This window comes from Lolium perenne, chromosome 4, assembly GCF_019359855.2.
Source record: "Lolium perenne isolate Kyuss_39 chromosome 4, Kyuss_2.0, whole genome shotgun sequence".
NCBI classification, from domain to species: domain Eukaryota; kingdom Viridiplantae; phylum Streptophyta; class Magnoliopsida; order Poales; family Poaceae; genus Lolium; species Lolium perenne.
Window position 1 is genome coordinate 66,502,418 of NC_067247.2, and position 18,505 is coordinate 66,520,922.

The 18,505-nt window shown below is 47.2% G+C and overlaps 3 protein-coding genes across 4 annotated transcripts; 2 read left to right on the plus strand and 1 right to left on the minus strand.

The window, feature by feature from the left end:
- Window positions 1–3,021: 3,021 nt before the first annotated feature.
- On the plus strand, window positions 3,022–9,147 carry LOC127292837 (putative G-type lectin S-receptor-like serine/threonine-protein kinase At1g61610). Of its 2 annotated transcripts, XM_051322342.2 has the most exons (8): window positions 3,022–4,469; window positions 7,463–7,567; window positions 7,673–7,866; window positions 7,984–8,191; window positions 8,273–8,326; window positions 8,399–8,510; window positions 8,596–8,746; window positions 8,845–9,147. In XM_051322342.2, exons 1-8 carry the CDS (start codon window positions 3,161–3,163, stop codon window positions 9,145–9,147), a joined length of 2,436 nt encoding a protein of 811 aa, XP_051178302.1. In that variant the 5' UTR covers window positions 3,022–3,160. The 2 variants fall into 2 exon arrangements, with proteins under 2 accessions (XP_051178302.1, XP_051178301.1); XM_051322341.2 differs by having other exon boundaries at window positions 3,023–4,469; window positions 8,273–8,510.
- A 556-nt stretch (window positions 9,148–9,703) lies between these two features.
- Window positions 9,704–12,145, plus strand: LOC127292838 (pentatricopeptide repeat-containing protein At5g19020, mitochondrial-like). Its single transcript, XM_051322343.2, has one exon. It carries the CDS (start codon window positions 10,066–10,068, stop codon window positions 12,046–12,048), a length of 1,983 nt encoding a protein of 660 aa, XP_051178303.1. The 5' UTR covers window positions 9,704–10,065; the 3' UTR covers window positions 12,049–12,145.
- Window positions 12,146–14,396: 2,251 nt separating this feature from the next.
- Window positions 14,397–17,968, minus strand: LOC127292840 (uncharacterized). The gene is made up of 10 exons (XM_051322345.2): window positions 17,770–17,968; window positions 17,054–17,283; window positions 16,761–16,965; window positions 16,523–16,613; window positions 16,288–16,430; window positions 15,943–16,186; window positions 15,734–15,838; window positions 15,381–15,563; window positions 15,087–15,291; window positions 14,397–14,993 (listed from the first exon to the last, which is right to left on the minus strand). The coding sequence occupies exons 2-10, from the start codon at window positions 17,268–17,270 to the stop codon at window positions 14,512–14,514; spliced, it is 1,875 nt and encodes a 624-aa protein (XP_051178305.1). The 5' UTR covers window positions 17,271–17,283; window positions 17,770–17,968; the 3' UTR covers window positions 14,397–14,511.
- Between the last annotated feature and the right edge of the window lie 537 nt (window positions 17,969–18,505).

Consider the following 18,505-nt stretch of genomic DNA (forward strand, 5'->3'; position numbering starts at 1 on the left):
CTAATAGATAATCATACTCAAGATCAGCTAAATCAAGTACATATATATTTTTTTGGGTTCCCTCTTCCAATGGCTTGGCACATCATCTTGTAGTGCTTCATGCTAGTGCTAGTCTTGTTTAGCAAGAATTTCCTAAATGTGGCGCACATCGTTAGTAATAGTGCTACATATGGTGCAAACTGGAATAATTTCTAACATGTGGTTCAGAGTGTCAACATGATAAATACAGCGTCCAGACTGAAACTTGTTCCTATATATTTGACTTACTAAGTCTTCCTAATTCACCATCTTCCCACATCAAATCTATCCAACCAATGAACTTAATGAGTTGAACAAGATATTACACTAAGTACAAGTTACACTACATCTAAGACCTCATAGTGAAAGTAACATGCATTCCACTATGAGCAGCCTATACATGTCACATGCATGACTTTAGTACTCCTTAAATAGCACAAATACCCTGAGTGAGAACATCAGCAATACTTGGCCCAACTTGCAAAAAATATAAGAACCAGACCAATCTAGACTGCAACTTTTAGATGTATATAGGAAATATGCCCGTGCGTTGCACCGGGGAAGAAAAATAATCATGCCCACATATCTTCAATAATTTAATGACGATGCGACTGCTAGCGAGGAAGCATAAAAATACAAACTTGGGTTGCTTCAAGGTGGTTATGTGAGCACGGGAGAACTACATACGGGGATAGGACTGAGCCTCGAGAGGGCCTGAAGCTAGGAGGAGAGTGAGTTTGAACTGAGTCTCTCCAGGCTCCAATAACACGTTGGTCATGCCTCTCATGACACGTCCTAGATGGGAGAGCTAACATGTAATCAATGGACAATGGTGTCAAATAACATCAATAATATTTTGATGTTCCTTCTAAAAAAAGGAAAATACTTCTAACTATGTGCAATGACACGCAATGAATGTAAATGGCTGACACGAACGAACAAATTTTCCTAGCTTCGCCACTGAGATCGTCCGGCCCATGTCGCACAAGTTTCGCCTCACCTCTTCTGCATGCCCCGCCGACCACAACGGCAGCCGCTCACCACGTGCCTTGCTCTAAACTAAGAGATTTGTTTCATTCTCGTTAGAGAGACCACCGAAAAGGAAGGCAGTGTTATAAGTTCGACTAAAAAATACATGTGCATTGCAACCGAAGAAAATGTGTGTCACAAAGATGCACAAAGTAAGATCATGTTGGTCTGCATGGGGCATCAGGTTGTGTAAGAATTTATGCAAAATGGATCTTCTAGAAGTAGACGCTCACAAGGCCTCTCTTTCCGAGAACCAACTTAAGGTTGGGTGGTTAGCAGGGTGGTTGTACTCCGAGCTCACCAAAAATCAAATCACAGATTTAATATATGTGTGTCTCATAAAGGCGGAACTTTTTTTAGTGGGAGGCGATGTTCCCGTTGACAGCGAGGCGCCTGTGGTGACTTCGTCAATTTTAAGACCCGATCCGTCGGCTCAGTCTACGGAGGTGCTCATAGAGGTAGACTGTGCGTGTGTTTTTATAGGGGCGAGTGTATGCGTGTGTATGTGAGCATCTGCGTCTGTACTGTGTTTCTCGACAAAAAAAACCCTCTCTTTCTATTTCTATTTTTCTAAAAATAAGAAAAATAAATGCAAAAAGAATTAGGAAAAAAAGAGGTAGCCATACCTGTACATGTTCGGTCCATCAACCAGCTACGCCCAGCCAAACCGTACGAAACTACCAATACCCAGTCCAGCAACCGAAGCGGCTCCAGCCTTATCCTTTAGGGAAAATTTGCCACGTGACACCGTTATTTCTTGGCGTTTGCTGAAACACACCGCTCGATTGTGTCTTTGCCACGTACCATTATAACTATGTGACACATTTGCCAGAACACACCACCTGGCTAAAAAGGGAAAGCTTTGCACTTTGTCTTCAAAACCAATCATCACAAGAAAAAGTGCAAAACTTTCCGTTTTTAGGCTGGTGGTGTGTTCTGGCAAATGTGTCACAAAATTGTAATGATACTTGGCAAAGACATAATCGGGCGGTGTGTTTCGGCAAACGCCAGAAAATAACGGTGTCCTATAGCAAATTTTCCCTATCCTTTACCTCCACACACGCACGCAACCCGCACGCGCTTCCCTCCCACCGCCGCCGCTAGCTCCGCCGCCGGCAGACGCCACAGGCCCGCGCTCTGCCTCCTGTCGACTTCCCGGCCCCTTCTCGTGTCGCGCCTGACCTTGCTCCGACCCAACCGTGCCAACCCCCGCCGCCATGGTCCACTACTCCACTTACCGCGCCGCCGTCCCGCCGATGTTGTACCGGCCGACGCCGTCCACCACCAGATCCTGTATTTCCCCAGAGTTGCGTCGCGCTGCAAGGAGGTTGGGACAGAGCTGCGAGAGGAACATGGCGGCAACAAGCATGGAAGACCGTGGTGGAGGACTGGGGCGCCGCGAGGGGGCCGTCGGAAGAAGATGCGCGTGGAACCCGGATGGCGGCAGGGCGTGAGCCATACCGGCGGCTGTGCCGCGTGGGTAGACGATGTCGAGGGACTTGGAGAGGAGCTCACCTCCCTCTCCAGCGCAGAGGAGAAGGGAGAAGGCGAGTTCCAGATCTTCGCAACCAGGGTCTTCCAGCCGCTGTCCGCATCGATTCCTGACCAAGACCGGCCAGATTCTGGCCTCGCGAAGCCGTCCTCCTGAAGCACCGCCACAGATGCAAGTACCACCCCTCCCATCCCCGTCCTGAGCCCCGACGGCTCCCAATCGAGCAGGTCTCCTCCGTCGACGGGAGCAGAGGCAGGGAAGGAGGGGATTTGCCAATCGATTCGGTGGCCTGTTCAGCCCAAACGTTTTTTAACTAACCGGTGGCATTGCTCGTAAATTGAACTGAAAAACCTGGGCACTTCCAAAACGGACGAAAATAAAGGGGAGAAACCTTCCTTCCTTTATTAGTAGGTATATATAGGTATAGATTATCCGGGCTGCAAACTAAGGTCTAAATACTAGGCCTAGTGTGCAAATTAGCTACTCACAAGTTAACAACAATTTACATTATTCACCGTGGGCCAAGGCTGGAGACCGAGTTCTGGGCAAGAGGCATCAGTACATTTAAATTCCAGATTTCATATCAGGCGCACACTGCGCTCAAAGATTTCGGTCAGATCCATGGACTGGTCAGCTCTCACCTACATCACAATCCTGATCCTTCTCTTCCTGCCGATGAGTGCACCTGACGACCGGCTTGCCCCTGGCAAGCCGCTCTCCCCTGGCATGACCATAGTCTCCGATGGTGGGGCGTTCACCTTGGGCTTCTTCTCCCCGGCCAACTCCACTCTGGCCAACCTGTACCTCGGCATATGGTACAGCGCTATCCCCGAGCTCACAGTGGTGTGGGTTGCCAATCGAGAAACCCCCATCAGAAACGACACTTCATCTCAACCAACGCTATACCTTACCAATACCTCCAATCTTGTTTTAGCTGATGGTGATGGTGGGCATATCATTTGGACTACCAACTTGACCACTACCACAAGCTCTTCATCTTCCCTTCTGCCGATGGCGGTGCTTCTGAACACCGGCAGCTTCATCCTTCGGTCGCCGAATGGCACCACCTTATGGCAGAGCTTCGAGCACCCGACAGACACGTTCCTTCCTGGCATGAGGATCCGTGCCAACTACAAGACGCACGCCAGGGATATCTTGGTTTCCTGGAAGCGTCCTGGTGATCCCTCGCCGGGGAGCTTCTCCTACAGCAGCGATCCAGGCTCCCTCCTCCAGTTTTTCTTGTGGAACGGGTCGCGGCCGGTGTACCGCAGCGCCCCATGGACGGGATACCAGGTGTCAAGCCAGTACCAGGCGAACAACAGCAACCTCGTGTACCAGTCCATCATCAACAACGATGAGGAGATCTACTTAACCTATAACCTCGCGGATGGCGCTGCCCAGACCAGGTATGTGCTGACCTACTCTGGCAAATTCCAACTTCAAAGTTGGAACAAGAGCTTGTCAGTGTGGGCTGTACTCGGGGAGTGGCCGAACTGGGAGTGTGACCGCTATGGCTATTGTGGACCATATGGTTACTGCGACAACTCGGAGGTTGTCCCTACTTGCAAGTGTCTCCAAGGTTTCCAGCCCACGAGCATGGGAGAGTGGAGCAGCGGCAGATTCTCTGAGGGATGCCAGCGAAAGAAGGCCTTACACTGTGGCGATGGCTTCTTGGCGTTGCCGGCCATGAAAGTGCCGGACGGGTTCGTGCATGTCCTGGACAGGAGCATGGAGGAGTGCGCCGCAGAGTGTGCCCGCAACTGCTCCTGTGTCGCGTACGCGCAGGTCAATCTGAGCACCAGTGCCACGGGGGATTCCACCAGGTGCTTTGTGTGGGCTGGGGATCTCATTGACACTGAGAAGAAGATCGATGGCAACGCCGCTGGTAGCGAGACTTTGCATCTTCGGATTGCTGGTTTGGTTGATTCAGGTACGTAGCACCAATATTTCCCTAGTAGATGTGTGTCACCTTCCAATAATTAATCACAACGAAATTAGATGAATGGAAATTTACTGTAAGTTCCTATTTGCAGGAGAAGCAAAAAAAAAAAAATTAGAGAGAACAATTACCGTATTTAGTAAAACTAGCAAAAGTGCCCGTGCGTTGCACTGGGAGAAGAAAAAATGAATTTTCGTAGAAAAGAATGTTGGTACAGCCTATATATTTCCAGAAAGTCAATCGGCAAAACGATATCCTCAGTTTGCCCTTTCACCTTAATTTACATTTTTATTGTCTTTCAACTTGATCTAATCTTTCATAACTTTATTTTATTTTATCTACTGTTTTCTCTGTTTTTAATTTCTTTTCGCATCTATCTAGAAGTCACAATCCTACGAGAATTCCTCAGATTCACAAATCATAACTACCTCAAAAATGAAGTCCCAGGTAATAAAATGATCATATCATTGTGTTTAGTTACCTGTAATTAGAAACAGGAAGGACCCAAGGACCAATAAAACCTGAAATACAGAGTATCAGCCTGTTTCTGCTTCTCTCAAGCCACCATGATAGTCTTGTAGAGCTGACATTGCCGCCAAGGCGCCAATGATGTCCGCGAGAGTTTCACTTGCATGTGTTTCTTATACGTTGTCTCCTTCAACTTCAACGCAAGGTTTCCTGGCAAAAGGAAGTGGCACTATCATTGTAGATCTTGGTCATCTAGTAATCATTTCCCAACAGAAAATTAACAAAGTGAAGAGCAGAAAACAAAAGTTAAATTAAGTAAGAGCATTCCAAAATGAGATAGCGACCGGCTCTGCTGTATGTGCACCACCAGATAATATTGCAGCAATTGATCTGCATCGCACATGAACCACCGTAATGAAATTTGTGTGTGCAATTTGAGAAGATACTGCAAAGCGAATTTTCTGATCTTCAACCATACCCAGCAGTCCTAATCTTAAGATACACCTGTTTTTTCGATAAATACTTGAGATGCACCTGACTGCTGAAGAAGGTGTCAAGCAGAGTACTGATCGATTCGATTGATAGCAGCTTATGTGGATCATCACAGAGACGTAGTTGATAAAGAACCTGAGCCAAATCTAGACAGCGGCTGATCCCGTCCACCTCGCGCTCAATCGGCGGCGGACAGTCTGGCTCCCATCCAGCGCACGGGCGGCAGCGGGGAACAGGTGGAGTCCGTAGAAATACATCACGTGGTTCATGTGACGGCATGTTCGCCCGTCAACCCCAAGCTGTCCAGGTTCTGGCGACCCCAAGCTCGCTGGCATGGGTGCAGCCTCCGCGGCAGAGGAAAAAATAATTGAAGAACCGGAGCAGATATCGGCAAGGGGAAGCACTCCATATCTTTTTGCCGCTCGTTCGTTTATCTCTCACGCTCCATCAAGATCGTTCCAGGGTAGATCGCTCCTGCTTTGACGCAACGACTGGCCATGGGGATAGGTTGCCAGAGAGAGCTCGATGAGGACCTACAGGCAGATGGAAAACTGCTAGAAGCAGATGGATTCATCGATTATAATGCCGGATAAGTTCTTTCCGTCGAGGACCTGAAGGAGGCAGACGTTAAGCCACATACAAAGGACAACTCGACTTTGCTCGAGATGTAGCTTCGACTTCAGGGCAGCCGAGTTAATTATCTTCGACTTTGCTCGCGATGTAGCTTCGACTTCAGGACATCCTGACACCACACCGCCGAGGCAAGCTATGAGGCCGCCGACGACGATTGCCAGGCCGCGCCGCCGATGCATGCCTGTCCTTACTCCTGATTGCCGCCATTGCAAGACCGTGGCTACTCCCATGGCCGCCGCCGCTGCATGTCCGTGCTTACTCCCGATGGCTGCTGCCGTTGTTCCCCTACTCTCGACGGCTGCCGGCGACGTCGCTTCCATTGCCTTGAGAGAAACATAAAAAGCGGTGGTTATGCCCGGGGTGATTAACCGATGGGGCCTCTTCTTTGCATCAGGCGCGTTTTTTTCGGATCGTACCAATGTTGCGCGCACTGTTTTGCAGCACAGGTTCCACATATATTGGAGATTTAGAGATCAGGGACGGGTGGTGGCCGGTGGGGTGATAGACAATTGGGACGGGGAAGAGTTGAGACGACAGACTTGTATCGAAGCACGGGTGGGCCTCTAAGTCCCAAAGCACGGCGGAATAATAGGAAGCAGATCAGGATGCTCCTGAATCCCGATCGTTGAGGAGGCGTGGTTGCGTGGGTTTGCTGGGATGGCCGGTTCACGCCTAGACGTGGGCGTCCAGGACGCTTCGTATTACGATTACGACACAGACCGGATCGATCGTATCCGTAACAAATTCTCACGCGGCTAGGAAACGAAAATTAACGACTGAAAACACGGGCGACGGACGAAAAGTTAGACGAACGACGAAAATAGGACGGACCAAACCGCGGAAACACTTCTCCCTTTATTATTAGGTATAGATATGGGCAAAAGAACTTAACATGTCCCTAGTCAGATCAGAATTCAGAAACAGAACTTCACTACCCGGCGATAATTCTCTGTATGTAGATCTAAACCATCTGCACATCAGCATAACAATATAAACAGTAAATGGAGTAGTAACAGTTGGAGAATAAATCTGGTGCATTAGATGAGGGTCGCATGAACTTCAGTTCCCTGCAACAAACAGTCCCATAAGAACCTGTCAGAAATGTGAAATATTGATGGATAGTGAAAAAATAAAACCTGAAGTGCTCAGCTGATGCACAGATCCTAACACCTTCAGTATCCAAATCCAATATGGTATGAGCAAACTGGTATATGTTTTACCCAAGTCTGTTCAGCGTCCAATGTGTAGGCAATTTAAACATAGTATAATGTCAAAACCTCAAATCATACATAAAACTCAAACACAGTAGTTGCAACCGATAGATGATTACACTTATTATTTGTACTAGAAACATTGTTTGATACCTGATAAGTTAAGCTGTTTTGGTGAAGGTCGAATACAGGAGAGAAATATTTTGAAGATTGTACTATCAATTTTAGCAAGTGTTCTGGTGCTTATGTGTATCTCCCTTGTGACATGGATTTGCAGGTCAAAAGGTACATTAAACTTCGCTCAAAGTAACATGCATGTATGACGTACTAACATCCAGTTTCTACATTAACCTCATGAGACTAGAAATGTTCGCAATATTTTGGAAGCAGGGAAAAGACAGAGACGCGATAATCTCAATAGGTTAGTGCTAGGAGACTTGGACATCCACGAAGGCTTTGGAGCAGGAAGCCCCACTGAAATTTTTGATTTTCCAATGGTAAGTTTCAAAATAATTGTGGGTGTTACGAACAACTTCCAAAAATCATACATGATTGGGCAAGGTGGATTTGGCAAAGTTTATAAGGTATTTTTCATCTATCTGTAATAATCGTATTCTTGATTGAGGCGTACATACATTGCGATCTCATTCATTTATTCACTTCAATTTTTTCTTGAATTTATTTTCTACTCGATCACAAAGGCAACGCTGGATGGTCGAGAAGTTGCTATCAAAAGGCTCAGCAAGGATTCTAACCAGGGAATTGCGGAGTTCAGAAACGAAGTTGTTCTGATTGCCAAACTGCAACATCGGAATTTAGTTAGACTTCTTGGTTGCTGCTTAGAGGGAGATGAAAAGCTTCTGATTTTTGAGTACATGCCTAACAAAAGCTTGGATGCTCTACTTTTCAGTATGATCCAAAACTGCATCACAAGTTCTTTAATCAACACAACAGATATGTCACTAACCATACTATGGTTGCCCTTTGTAGACAGTGCAAGAAAAACAATGTTAGATTGGCCAACGCGGTTTAGAATCATCAAAGGTATCGCTAAAGGGCTCCTATATCTCCATCAAGATTCAAGAATGAAGATTATTCATAGAGATCTCAAAGCAGGCAATGTTTTGTTGGATGAAGAGATGAGACCAAAGATAGCAGACTTTGGTATGGCAAGGATGTTTGGTGACAGCCAGCAGAAGGCAAACACGAATCGAGTCGTCGGAACATAGTGAGTGGTCAATTTTATAAAATTAACATTCTAGTGAACCTAAGTCACAGGGAAAAAAAATAACTTTTGCTGGCAAATATAACAGCGGCTACATGGCTCCTGAATATGCAATGAGAGGCATATTTTCTGCCAAGTCTGATGTGTATAGCTTTGGTGTGTTGACCTTGGAAGTTGTAAGTGGTGTGAAGATAAGCTCTACTGGTCACATCATGGAGTTCGAAAATCTCATTTCCTATGTGAGTATAAGCGTTTCGAAATCTGCAAAGAGTACACAATTTAAACTTGTCGAGTCCCAGAACATCAACTGTTGATTTGAGTCCTTATTTTTTTTCAGGCATGGAACCTATGGAAGGAAAGGAAGGCAATGGATTTAGTGGACCCTGATATAGTGAAGAGTTGCATACCAGATGAAGCTTTGCTTTGCGTTCAGATAGGGCTCTTGTGTGTGCAGGACAACCCCAACGACAGGCCACTCATGTCATCTGTTGTGTTAATCTTGGAGAACGGAAGCGCGGCAATTCCCATCCCAAGCCAACCTGCATATTTTGCCCATACAGATGAGAAAACAGAACTTGTAAGGGGCAGTACCGAAAACTCAAAGAACGGACTTACTATTACAGTTCTACAGGGCCGGTAGACGGTAGGTCAACTGTTCACTTTCCAGATATGAGAACCATTCTCTAAAGGAAAAAATGGGAGTAGTGATATGTAAATGGGTTGGCTATGAAGGTACACTGTGTTGCTATTTACACTTTTCATGCCACTGCATTGTTATGTCCAATTCAAAGTACCCCTCCGTCTCATGAAACCTTTCTTGGATTTGTCAAAGTTTGGATATGTCCACACACACTATATTGCATCTAGATACGTCTAAATTTTGACAAATCTAAGACAACTTTCATGGGACGGATGGAGGGAGTACGTATAATGGCAGCATGGTGGAAGCACCTTGCCCTTTGATAGTGACTTGGCCTCAGGTTTGGGTCTGATCACAAGAAAATGATGCCATCAACCTAGTTAGATCGCAGTAATAGGAACCGCAACTACATGGCAAATTCCCAATGACTAATGTCGTCTCCAAATTTCTTGCAACGAATTCACCTAAGCCTTCCTTGGTCGTCACCAGCATCAGGAACATGAACCGCGTAAGCAGAAACGGAGTTCTCACCAGCAGCTTTCTTGCAGACATTTCGTCGAACGCCCTCGGTGCGCTAACCGTCGGACCTTGCACCTTGGGAAGTCGCCACCTGACGCGCCTCCCCCAATAGCCCCCGAGCAAAGCATGAAGCCTGGAGGTACCCTGCGGTGGCAACCAAGTCCGGGCGGCGCAAGGCAGGCCCCTCCCTGCCGCCGCGCCGGAGTACAAAGAACAGGCAGAAATGAAGAAGAAACTACAACACCGCCTGTACAGGTCACGCGCTGACAAATACACGCACAAAACAAACACAATCTGACCTCCAGTGGAAGAGGCGGCGACCGGGGGACTGCGGACTCTCGCTGATAGCGGAGAGATAGACCGCGCGCGCGCGCGCTCGGCGGACACAAAGGAATCCACATGCCCGGCGCCGGCGCCCCTCTCGCCGTCTTCCTCGTCTCCTCCCTCAAGTCCGGCGCGCGCCTCCGGCACGGGGAGCAGCTCCACGCGCTCGCCGCCAAGTCGGGCCTCCTCCTCGCCAACCCCTTCGTCCGCAACTCCCTGCTCGCCTTCTACGCCCGGCTCACCCCCGCCTCCCACGCGCCAGCGCTCGCCCACCACCTGTTCGACGAAATACCCCTCGCCCTCCGCGACCCCGCCGCCCACAACACCATCCTCGCCGCCCTCGCTCGCGCGGGCCGGCTCGACCTCGCGCGGCGCATGCTCGCGGAGATGCCCCAGGCCCACAGGGACACCGTCTCGTACACCACCGTCCTCACCGCCCTCGCGCGCGCCGGCCGCGCGGAGGAGGCCCTGGCGGTCTTCCGCGGCATGCTCGCCCAGGGCGTGCCTCCCAACGAGGTCACTCTCGCCGGCGTGCTCACGGCGTTGTCCCATGACACGGCGCCGGTGCCAGTTAGCATGGCGCACGCAGTCACCGTGCGGCGCGGGCTCGACGGCTTTATCATCGTGGCCACCAACCTGGTCCATGCTTATGCATCATCAACCTCACAGGTCTGTTCTGCCCGCGAGATCTTCGAGTGGATGCCGGAGAAGAACACGGTCACCTGGAATGCCATGCTCAACGGCTACGCAAAGGCAGGGATGCTTCAGATGGCTGCCGAGGTATTCGGGAGGATCCCGGAAAGGGACGCGGTCTCTTGGCTGACGATGATCGACGGGTACATCCGCGCAGATTGTAAATCAGAAGCCCTCGGGGCATACGCTGGCATGATGGCTGAGGCAGATACGAGGGGCAACGCGGCGCTGCTTGTTGATTTGATAAAGCTGTGCGCTCGGCATGCTGCTGTTTCAGAAGGGCAGCAACTCCATGCGGTCATTCTGAAGGACGGTTTCGATGCCCATCTGTTTGTGCAAGCGACACTTATCCATGTCTATGGTTCTTGCGATCGCCTCGACCTTGCCCGGATGCAGTTCAGATTATCAGACAAGTCACATGTTGCGTCGTGGAACGCTCTCATGTCTGGTCTACTACGGGGGAACCTGATGCATGAGGCAAGGCGACTGTTTGATGGCATGCCTCAGAGGGACACCATTTCCTGGAGCACTTTGTTATCTGGGTATGTACAGAGTGGACATTCCAACACGGCTCTGCAGCTATTCTTCTCGATGCTGGGTGCTGGTGTTGAGCCGAACGACGTCACATTGGCAAGTACTCTATCCGCGGTTGCTGATTCCGGCACATTGGAGCAAGGCAGAAGCATTCATCACTACATAGTCAGCAAATCAATCAAACTTACCGATAACCTGAGTGCTGGGCTGATTGATATGTACGCAAAGTGTGGCAGTGTCGCTGATGCAGTTCAAGTATTCAGTTATGTCAAGCGTAAGTCATCTTCCGTGTCTCCTTGGAATGCTATCATCTGCAGTTTAGCCATCCACGGCCATGCGAACATGTCGCTTCAACTCTTCTCCCAATTACAAAGCACCAGTATCAAGCCAAACTCAGTCACATACATTGGCGTCTTAAATGCATGCTGTCATGCTGGGCTCGTAACCGAGGGGAAGCAGCACTTTGAGACCATGAGCAGAGAATATGGAATCCAACCAACAATTAAACACTACGGTTGCATGGTTGATCTTCTTGGTCGAGCTGGACACTTGGAAGAGGCGGAACATCTCACCGAGACGATGCCGATGAAATCAGATGTGGTGATATGGGGCAGCATCCTTGCAGCTGCGAGGACACATAGAAATGTAGCCTTAGGTGAAAAGGCCGCGGAAGAGTTGGCCAAGCTTGATCCAAACCATGGAGCATCCAAAGTGGCCTTGTCAAATATCTTTGCCGATGCTCGTCGTTGGAACAACGTGTCATTAGTGAGGAAGGAACTACAGGACGGAAATTTGGAGAGGTTATCTGGAAGCAGTGGAGTTGTTCAGTAATACTGTAGGTCATAACATTTTTTCCTTGGACTCTTCTTGTGCGAACTGCTCTTAAATTGAGCAATTATGATAGCAAGCAGCTTCTTTTGTGTGATTATTCATTTTATTTTCATTCTTTGCTCATTTAAACTAAAGAAATAAAATGGCAGCAACTGAATATATGACAAAGCTGACAGTCGACCTCCAGAAAACTGTTGCAGTTACACTATTCCTTTACATGTAAAACTGCAATTGAGAAAATCTTTGTACAAACTTCAGAACAAAATATTTAATTGCACGTTACTTTCCATTATTCTCACATGTGCAAATCCTTAGAATAACATGTCTTGCTTCCTATCCTTTTGGACCAAATTTACCTAGCTGTTGTTGCTTTAAATTCTGCACAGTGTTCAAATCACTGTGTTCAGGAAAAGGTTAGGATGCTACGAGAAATTGATCAGTCTTTCTTCGCACAATATAAAAATCAACTTATTGCTATTACATGTTTGCTTCAGATATGGACCTCGTCATCGCTGTCTGAGCATCACAGGATTTATGTTCAGATTCTATGAATGTTGATTTAAGATTGCCAACCTCAGATTTGATTTGCTCTTCCCTGTAGAGTTTTTTCATTCTTGATTTTTTTCATTTACCAATCTGACAAGTGCTGATCATGATTTATGACAGTTAGCTCTAATAAAGGTTGTTGCCAGTTGATTATGGCTCTTCTGGAAGAATTAATTGTAAGGTTTGCTGAGGTCAAAGTTGACTGGTTTCACTAGAGGGTTGGCTGCATTCACGGTGCTGGTGCAAACAAGCACCATTGTGGGTGCAAAGAGGAAGCACTATGTCGCCTGCATGCACACTTGACATGGCAATAAGGTAACATAATGAAATTCAATTGGATCATACTCCCATGGTACCTGGCCATCCTATCCTGGAAACCAGTGACCTATCAGTACCAGCAATCTGCATACAGTACTATGCAATAAACTTTACCAAGCATACCATCTATACCGAATCATGGAATCCCTAGATTCTTTTACAGTCCGATTTACTACAAACTCACTAATACAAAATGCAAGAACTCAAACTCTGGTTGTTGCAGCATCCATCAAGCGCAAGCTACCTCTCCTTTAAAGCCAAGTAACATTAAGAAGAAAAGAGATGCGGAGGTAAGAAAACCTAGCAGGCTGCTTGAGGCTGGCCCTTGGGAAGTGGAAGGGAGTATGTCCTGTGGAAATGATGGCTGATGTAGTATGCAGTACATTGGGGCGAGTGTATATGGAGTTGTTGAACAAGGAAAGGGCCACCAAGAGCCTAGAAAGCATTGATAAAAATGGTTTTGCTATTCCCCATTCATCCTTTTTTTTCCTTCTACGACTTAATTAAGAAAATCAATTTTGTAATGGAATGATATGGTTCCCTTGCAAATATATTCTTGGCCGCGCTACTAGAGACAACATGAAAAAGGAGGATTGGTTGGGTGATTCTACATGTCAGTTTTTTAATCCTCAAGAAACTGCAGATTATCCATTTTTCACTTGCATTGTTGCTCGATCCATTCAGGGTATAACTGTTTCATGTTTTGATATGACCTGTATCCGTGCAAATTTATGGCAACATCATCATGCATGGATGTATACTTCTATACAGTGGCTTAGCTGAGGTAGAGTCGCAGAAACAGAGCTTAGAAATTATGATTTCATGAAAAGGTTGTTTTGGATCATATTGCTTCATCTGTGGATTATTGGGCAGGTCTTTAACAGGAGCAAATGCGCCAGGGAGTAAATCAGTTGGTTGAAAGAGTGGTGAGAATGCGCACTGAGGTTGCTGCAGAGTTTTATCCTGAGGCCTGGAGACAAGGGAGGAGGTTGTCGTCTTGTTTGTTCCATGACGCACATGTTCAAGAGTTCCAGTTGTGTGGCGTGCCACGCAACTTCAATCGTATCACGCCACGCAACTTCAATCGTATCCCCAATGCAATAACTCAGATGTCTGGTGCCTATATATTTTATTAAAGAGTTGCAATGTTTGTCTATGGTGATCTAGTTCCATTCCCAGGTAGAAATGGAGATACTCTGATGGGTGATGCGTGCATAAGGGGAGCACGGAAAGTTTTAGTTCATAGGTTAGTAACCTGAATGCTTGGTTTTCGTATATGTTGGTGGTTTGGGTTGATTATCTGCTCTGTAGAAGCCTTCATGTTTCAGGTAGTGAACTTTTATCATGGATAATTGCAGAAATCACATCTTGGTTTCGATACTTTTTGCAGCACAGACATTGTTCATGCACGCGTCGAGGGAAAGGATGTGAAAGAGAATGCAAGCGCTCGATCGATATTGTCGCACAACCCAAACTAGAGCATCTTCAAGAATGCTTCTACACTTTTATTGCTGCAGAAAGTCAACCACAAACTCAGGTATAGTATCTCATCTTTTAGATCCCAGTTGACATTATTCCATCTCTATTATCTCATCGGACTCATTTCTTCGCCTCCGTGGTGAGGCCAAACCCGAAGGGGAACAGCGGGTCGTAGTGTTTGTCACCGACATTCATCGGCAGCTGGTCCACTGACTTGAACCAAGTGTGCCCTAGCTTCCCAGTGAACCCGTAGTCACCGAATAGCACGTCGGCAACGCCCTGGCCTTCCGTGCCGGGCAGCCACGCGGCCACGAACGCATCAATGGCGTCAATGTATGGCTCCAGCACCAGGGGCCTGCCAGAGATGAGCACCACCACACACTTGACGCTCTTGCAGACGGTCTGGATCACTGAGGGGCCGGGAGCAGGGATTGTCAGGTTCAGATTGTCGCCGAATGTCTCGGCATATGGAGGCTCGCCGACCACCACGATCGCGTAGTCGTACTTGCCGCTGTCCACGGCGGCGCTGTCCGGGTTCTCTGAGAAAACCACCTCGGTGCTGGGGTCGACAGTAGACTTGATCGCCGAGAGGATAGTTGTGCCTGCGTTTCATCACATGATTCCATGATTTTTTTCCCATGGATGAGACGTTGCCACAAGATAGTACAAGAAATGAAACAAGAGACGCCATTTACCAGCAGTGTTGTTGTTGCCGGTCAATCCTTGCCATGTGATTGTCCATCCTCCACACTGGTTGCCCAAGTTGTCGGCGTGGCTTCCGGCGACGAGGATCTTACCGGCCTTCTTTGGGAGAGGCAACAATGGAGTGTATGCAGATTTTCCATTTTTCAGCAAAACCAATGACTTCCTGACGGCTTCCCGAGCGAGTTCCCGGTGTGCCTAAAAATGGGAATTTATCCATATATAAGGATTCTAGGATCTTGATGAATGAAGTATGAGAGAAGGAAAACATGGTGTTTGGAACTAACTTGCTTTCCGAGTTCACCAGCCAGACTTGGATCAGCGTAAGGGTTCTCAAATAGACCCATGGTGAACTTGACCCGAAGAATCCTGTAGACAGCATCATCGATTCTGCTCATCGGGATGATCTTGTTATTAACTTGCGATGTCAGACCATCAATGAATTCTGTGTAGGTAAAAGGAACCATGATCTGCAAAATAACACAAGTCAGAGCATGATCAGAAAAGAAGAAAATGGCTCATTTGTATTAGTTGTAGAAGAGATGAGAATTGTCAAGGTTGTATCGTAAGTTACGCGGTGGCTAATCACTTGGCTTTTGTTCGAAAAATCAAAGCTAACCTATTTTTTTAAGGAAATTACCATGTCAATACCAGCACTAATTCCAGCCTGAATTGAATAAGTATAGTTCAAGTGTTGGGGAGTAGTAATCCTATCAATGCCCTTCCAGTCTGAAATCACAAAACCCTGTTTGCACAAAATCCCAAAGAAAATGATAGCATCAGTATTCTTAATATACCAGAAGAAGTAAATATGCAGAAAATATTTTTCTTTTGTAGTGAGCAACTGACCCTAAATTTGAGCTTGCTCTTGAGAAAATCAGTGATTAGGAAATGATTGCCATGCATCTTTTCTCCATTCCAACTGTTGTATGAGACCATAATAGTAGATACACCTCTGATGATAGAATTAAAATAGGCAGGCATGTGGATTTTCATGAGCCCATTTCTGTCGATGATAGTATTGCCCTCGTTAATCCCGTTAAAAGTACCACCATCACCAACATAGTGCTTTGCGCATGCAGCAACTTTCTTACTGCAGGGTATCATCAGAGTGACAACAAAGTTAGTTCCCTCTCATCAGACTGAATTCGAGAGAAGACAGTTCAGCTACAAAATTTGTTTGATGTATATTACCTTCCACCAACGTATGGTCTTCCTGCAGAACCTGGTGGAGCGTCGCCTTGCAAGCCGGAGATAATTGTGGTCATTGACTGGACAACCTTTGGGTCTTCACTGTAGCTTTCAAAGCACCGTCCCCATCTTGGGTCTCTACAAACCTGATTAATATCAACAAATGAGGATCCAAGAACAACACGAAGGCATAGTTGCTATCCAGAGTGAAGATGCAAGAGGGGTTCTCTTCTATTACCGCAATACACGGAGCAAAGACGTAAGGAATTCCTGTGGCCCTGACTTCCAGAGCAGTTGCTTCTCCTATCCTCTTTACAAGCTCAGGGTCCCTGGTGGATAATGGAGTACTAATTTAGACTAAAGCATACATCACGGGACTGTATGCATCACAGTCAGCATGTGTTTTGGATATCGTCGTAGCTTATTCACATGATTTCGTTATCACATCAGAAGTTAAAAAAAGGGAAATTTTCTACCTGGTAGCTCCAAGCCCAACATTATGTGGGAAGATCGTAGCTTTGTAGACATTACCGTGACCATGCACAGCATCAATACCGTAGATCATCGGAATACCTAGGCGGGTAGAAAGAGCGTCTTTCTGCATTTCATTCACCATTGAAACCCAGGTCTCAGCAGAGGCTTGAGGAGCAGGCACACTGCCTCCGCCGCTCAGCACACTACCTGCACCGCAGCACACAACTCCAAAATTCAAACTCTGCAGTTCTTCACCATTTGCACTGATTTATTAAGCCGAAATACTATAGCTTACCTATGAAGTATTTGGATAGCACCCCTGTGGTAGCATTTTCCCTCTCAATCTGAGTCATCTGGCCGATCTTTTCTGCGAGAGTCATCCGCCCAAGCAGATCATTGACACGAGCACCAACGGGCTGTTTCGGATCCTTGTACTTGAGATAATCCGCTCTTCCCAGTACCGCCAAGCAGAACAAGAGGAGGACGACGGTGGTCTTGTGCAAACTCCCCATATTGGCACCCTATCTGGTACCGATCACCGTCAACTATGTTTAAACCCGAGTAAAGGATGCGATTCATGTGGATAAAAATAGCAACATTCTGCGAAGCTTATCGACAAGGGGAAAATCAATCATGCGCTAGTGTAGACATGCATAATGGTCAAACATTAGGCCTAGGCGATTCAAAGGCTCCCCTGTTGGCGATAGAGACATCATAAGGAAGCAAAACACAAGGGAACCTATATATTCCTTTTTTTTTGCTCCACCAGGTTGGTACTTTTTGCACACTTTCATTGCCCAAACGAAGCAAGGTGCTGGAAACCGGCATGATTACAGGCGAAAACAGCAAGCCATGTAGCCCTCTGTTCTCACCAAAATCATCCGCGGCCAAACCCAAACAAACGATTGAACAAAACAGAAAACATAGCACAATAACCACATCACTTCCAAATTTCGACCGAGAGCAACCAAACCTCGCAGCAAGCTAGGTGGTAGATAGCTGCATACCTACCTCAAAAGGAAGAAGCAGATGAGATGATAGGCAGCCTAAGAGAACTGTGAAGGCTGTAACAGCTGCTGCCTGAGAAGGAGATGTGTGTGAGCAGAGCACGTCCTCTGGGAAAGAGGGAACCCCGGTTCCTCTTATAGCCCAGGGAAGCGAGTACTCTGGACTCACGAAGTGGCAGATAGGAGAATCGCGAGGCAGCGAAAAAAGAAACGAAAGAACTGGTGTGCATTGATAACCGTGAGTGGACCTAGGCAACGGCACGTTTTCTCCAACTCCACATTCATGGTCTGGTCTTGAACCGGCTAAACCGGACCAGATGCACGGTTTGTATCGGGTTTCTGGTTCGACACCACGATCATATAAAATTTGTACAGTGGCTGGGTTGAGACAGCCTCAAACCAACGAAACTGTCCAACCCGTTCTAAATCAGTCGCTTTTGTATTGAGAAGCACCTGCTGCACAGAAGCACCGTCGTAGTCGACCTGCTTCTCGTCTTGGCGAAAAGATGTTGCCGTCGCCGTGAAGTTGTACCACAACCACAGCAGGTTCACAGCAAGGCTGTGGATAATCCCGTTCATGGTTTGGTCTCAAACCGGCTAAACCAAGAGTCCAGCCCGGACCGGATCAACCAGATGCACGTGTTCTATCAGTTTTCTGGTTCGAGCCCGCGATCAGAGAACTTGTAGCTGGATTGCGACAGGCAGGTTTGAGGAACCGGTGCAACCCGTTTTTAAACCGT

Excerpts from the sequence above, each read along its gene's own strand:
- LOC127292837 (XM_051322341.2), top strand. The coding sequence starts at position 3,161 with ATGGACTGGTCAGCTCTCACCTACATCACAATCCTGATCCTTCTCTTC. Across the intron at positions 7,568-7,672 it reads ATGGATTTGCAGGTCAAAAG|GGAAAAGACAGAGACGCGAT; the intron begins GTACATTAAACT and ends TTTTGGAAGCAG. Across the intron at positions 8,192-8,272 it reads CTTGGATGCTCTACTTTTCA|ACAGTGCAAGAAAAACAATG; the intron begins GTATGATCCAAA and ends TGCCCTTTGTAG.
- LOC127292838 (XM_051322343.2), top strand. The coding sequence starts at position 10,066 with ATGCCCGGCGCCGGCGCCCCTCTCGCCGTCTTCCTCGTCTCCTCCCTC.
- LOC127292840 (XM_051322345.2), bottom strand. The coding sequence starts at position 17,270 with ATGGGGAGTTTGCACAAGACCACCGTCGTCCTCCTCTTGTTCTGCTTG. Across the intron at positions 16,614-16,760 it reads GTTGGGCTTGGAGCTACCAG|GGACCCTGAGCTTGTAAAGA; the intron begins GTAGAAAATTTC and ends ATTATCCACCAG. Across the intron at positions 14,994-15,086 it reads CGGCAACAACAACACTGCTG|GCACAACTATCCTCTCGGCG; the intron begins GTAAATGGCGTC and ends GATGAAACGCAG.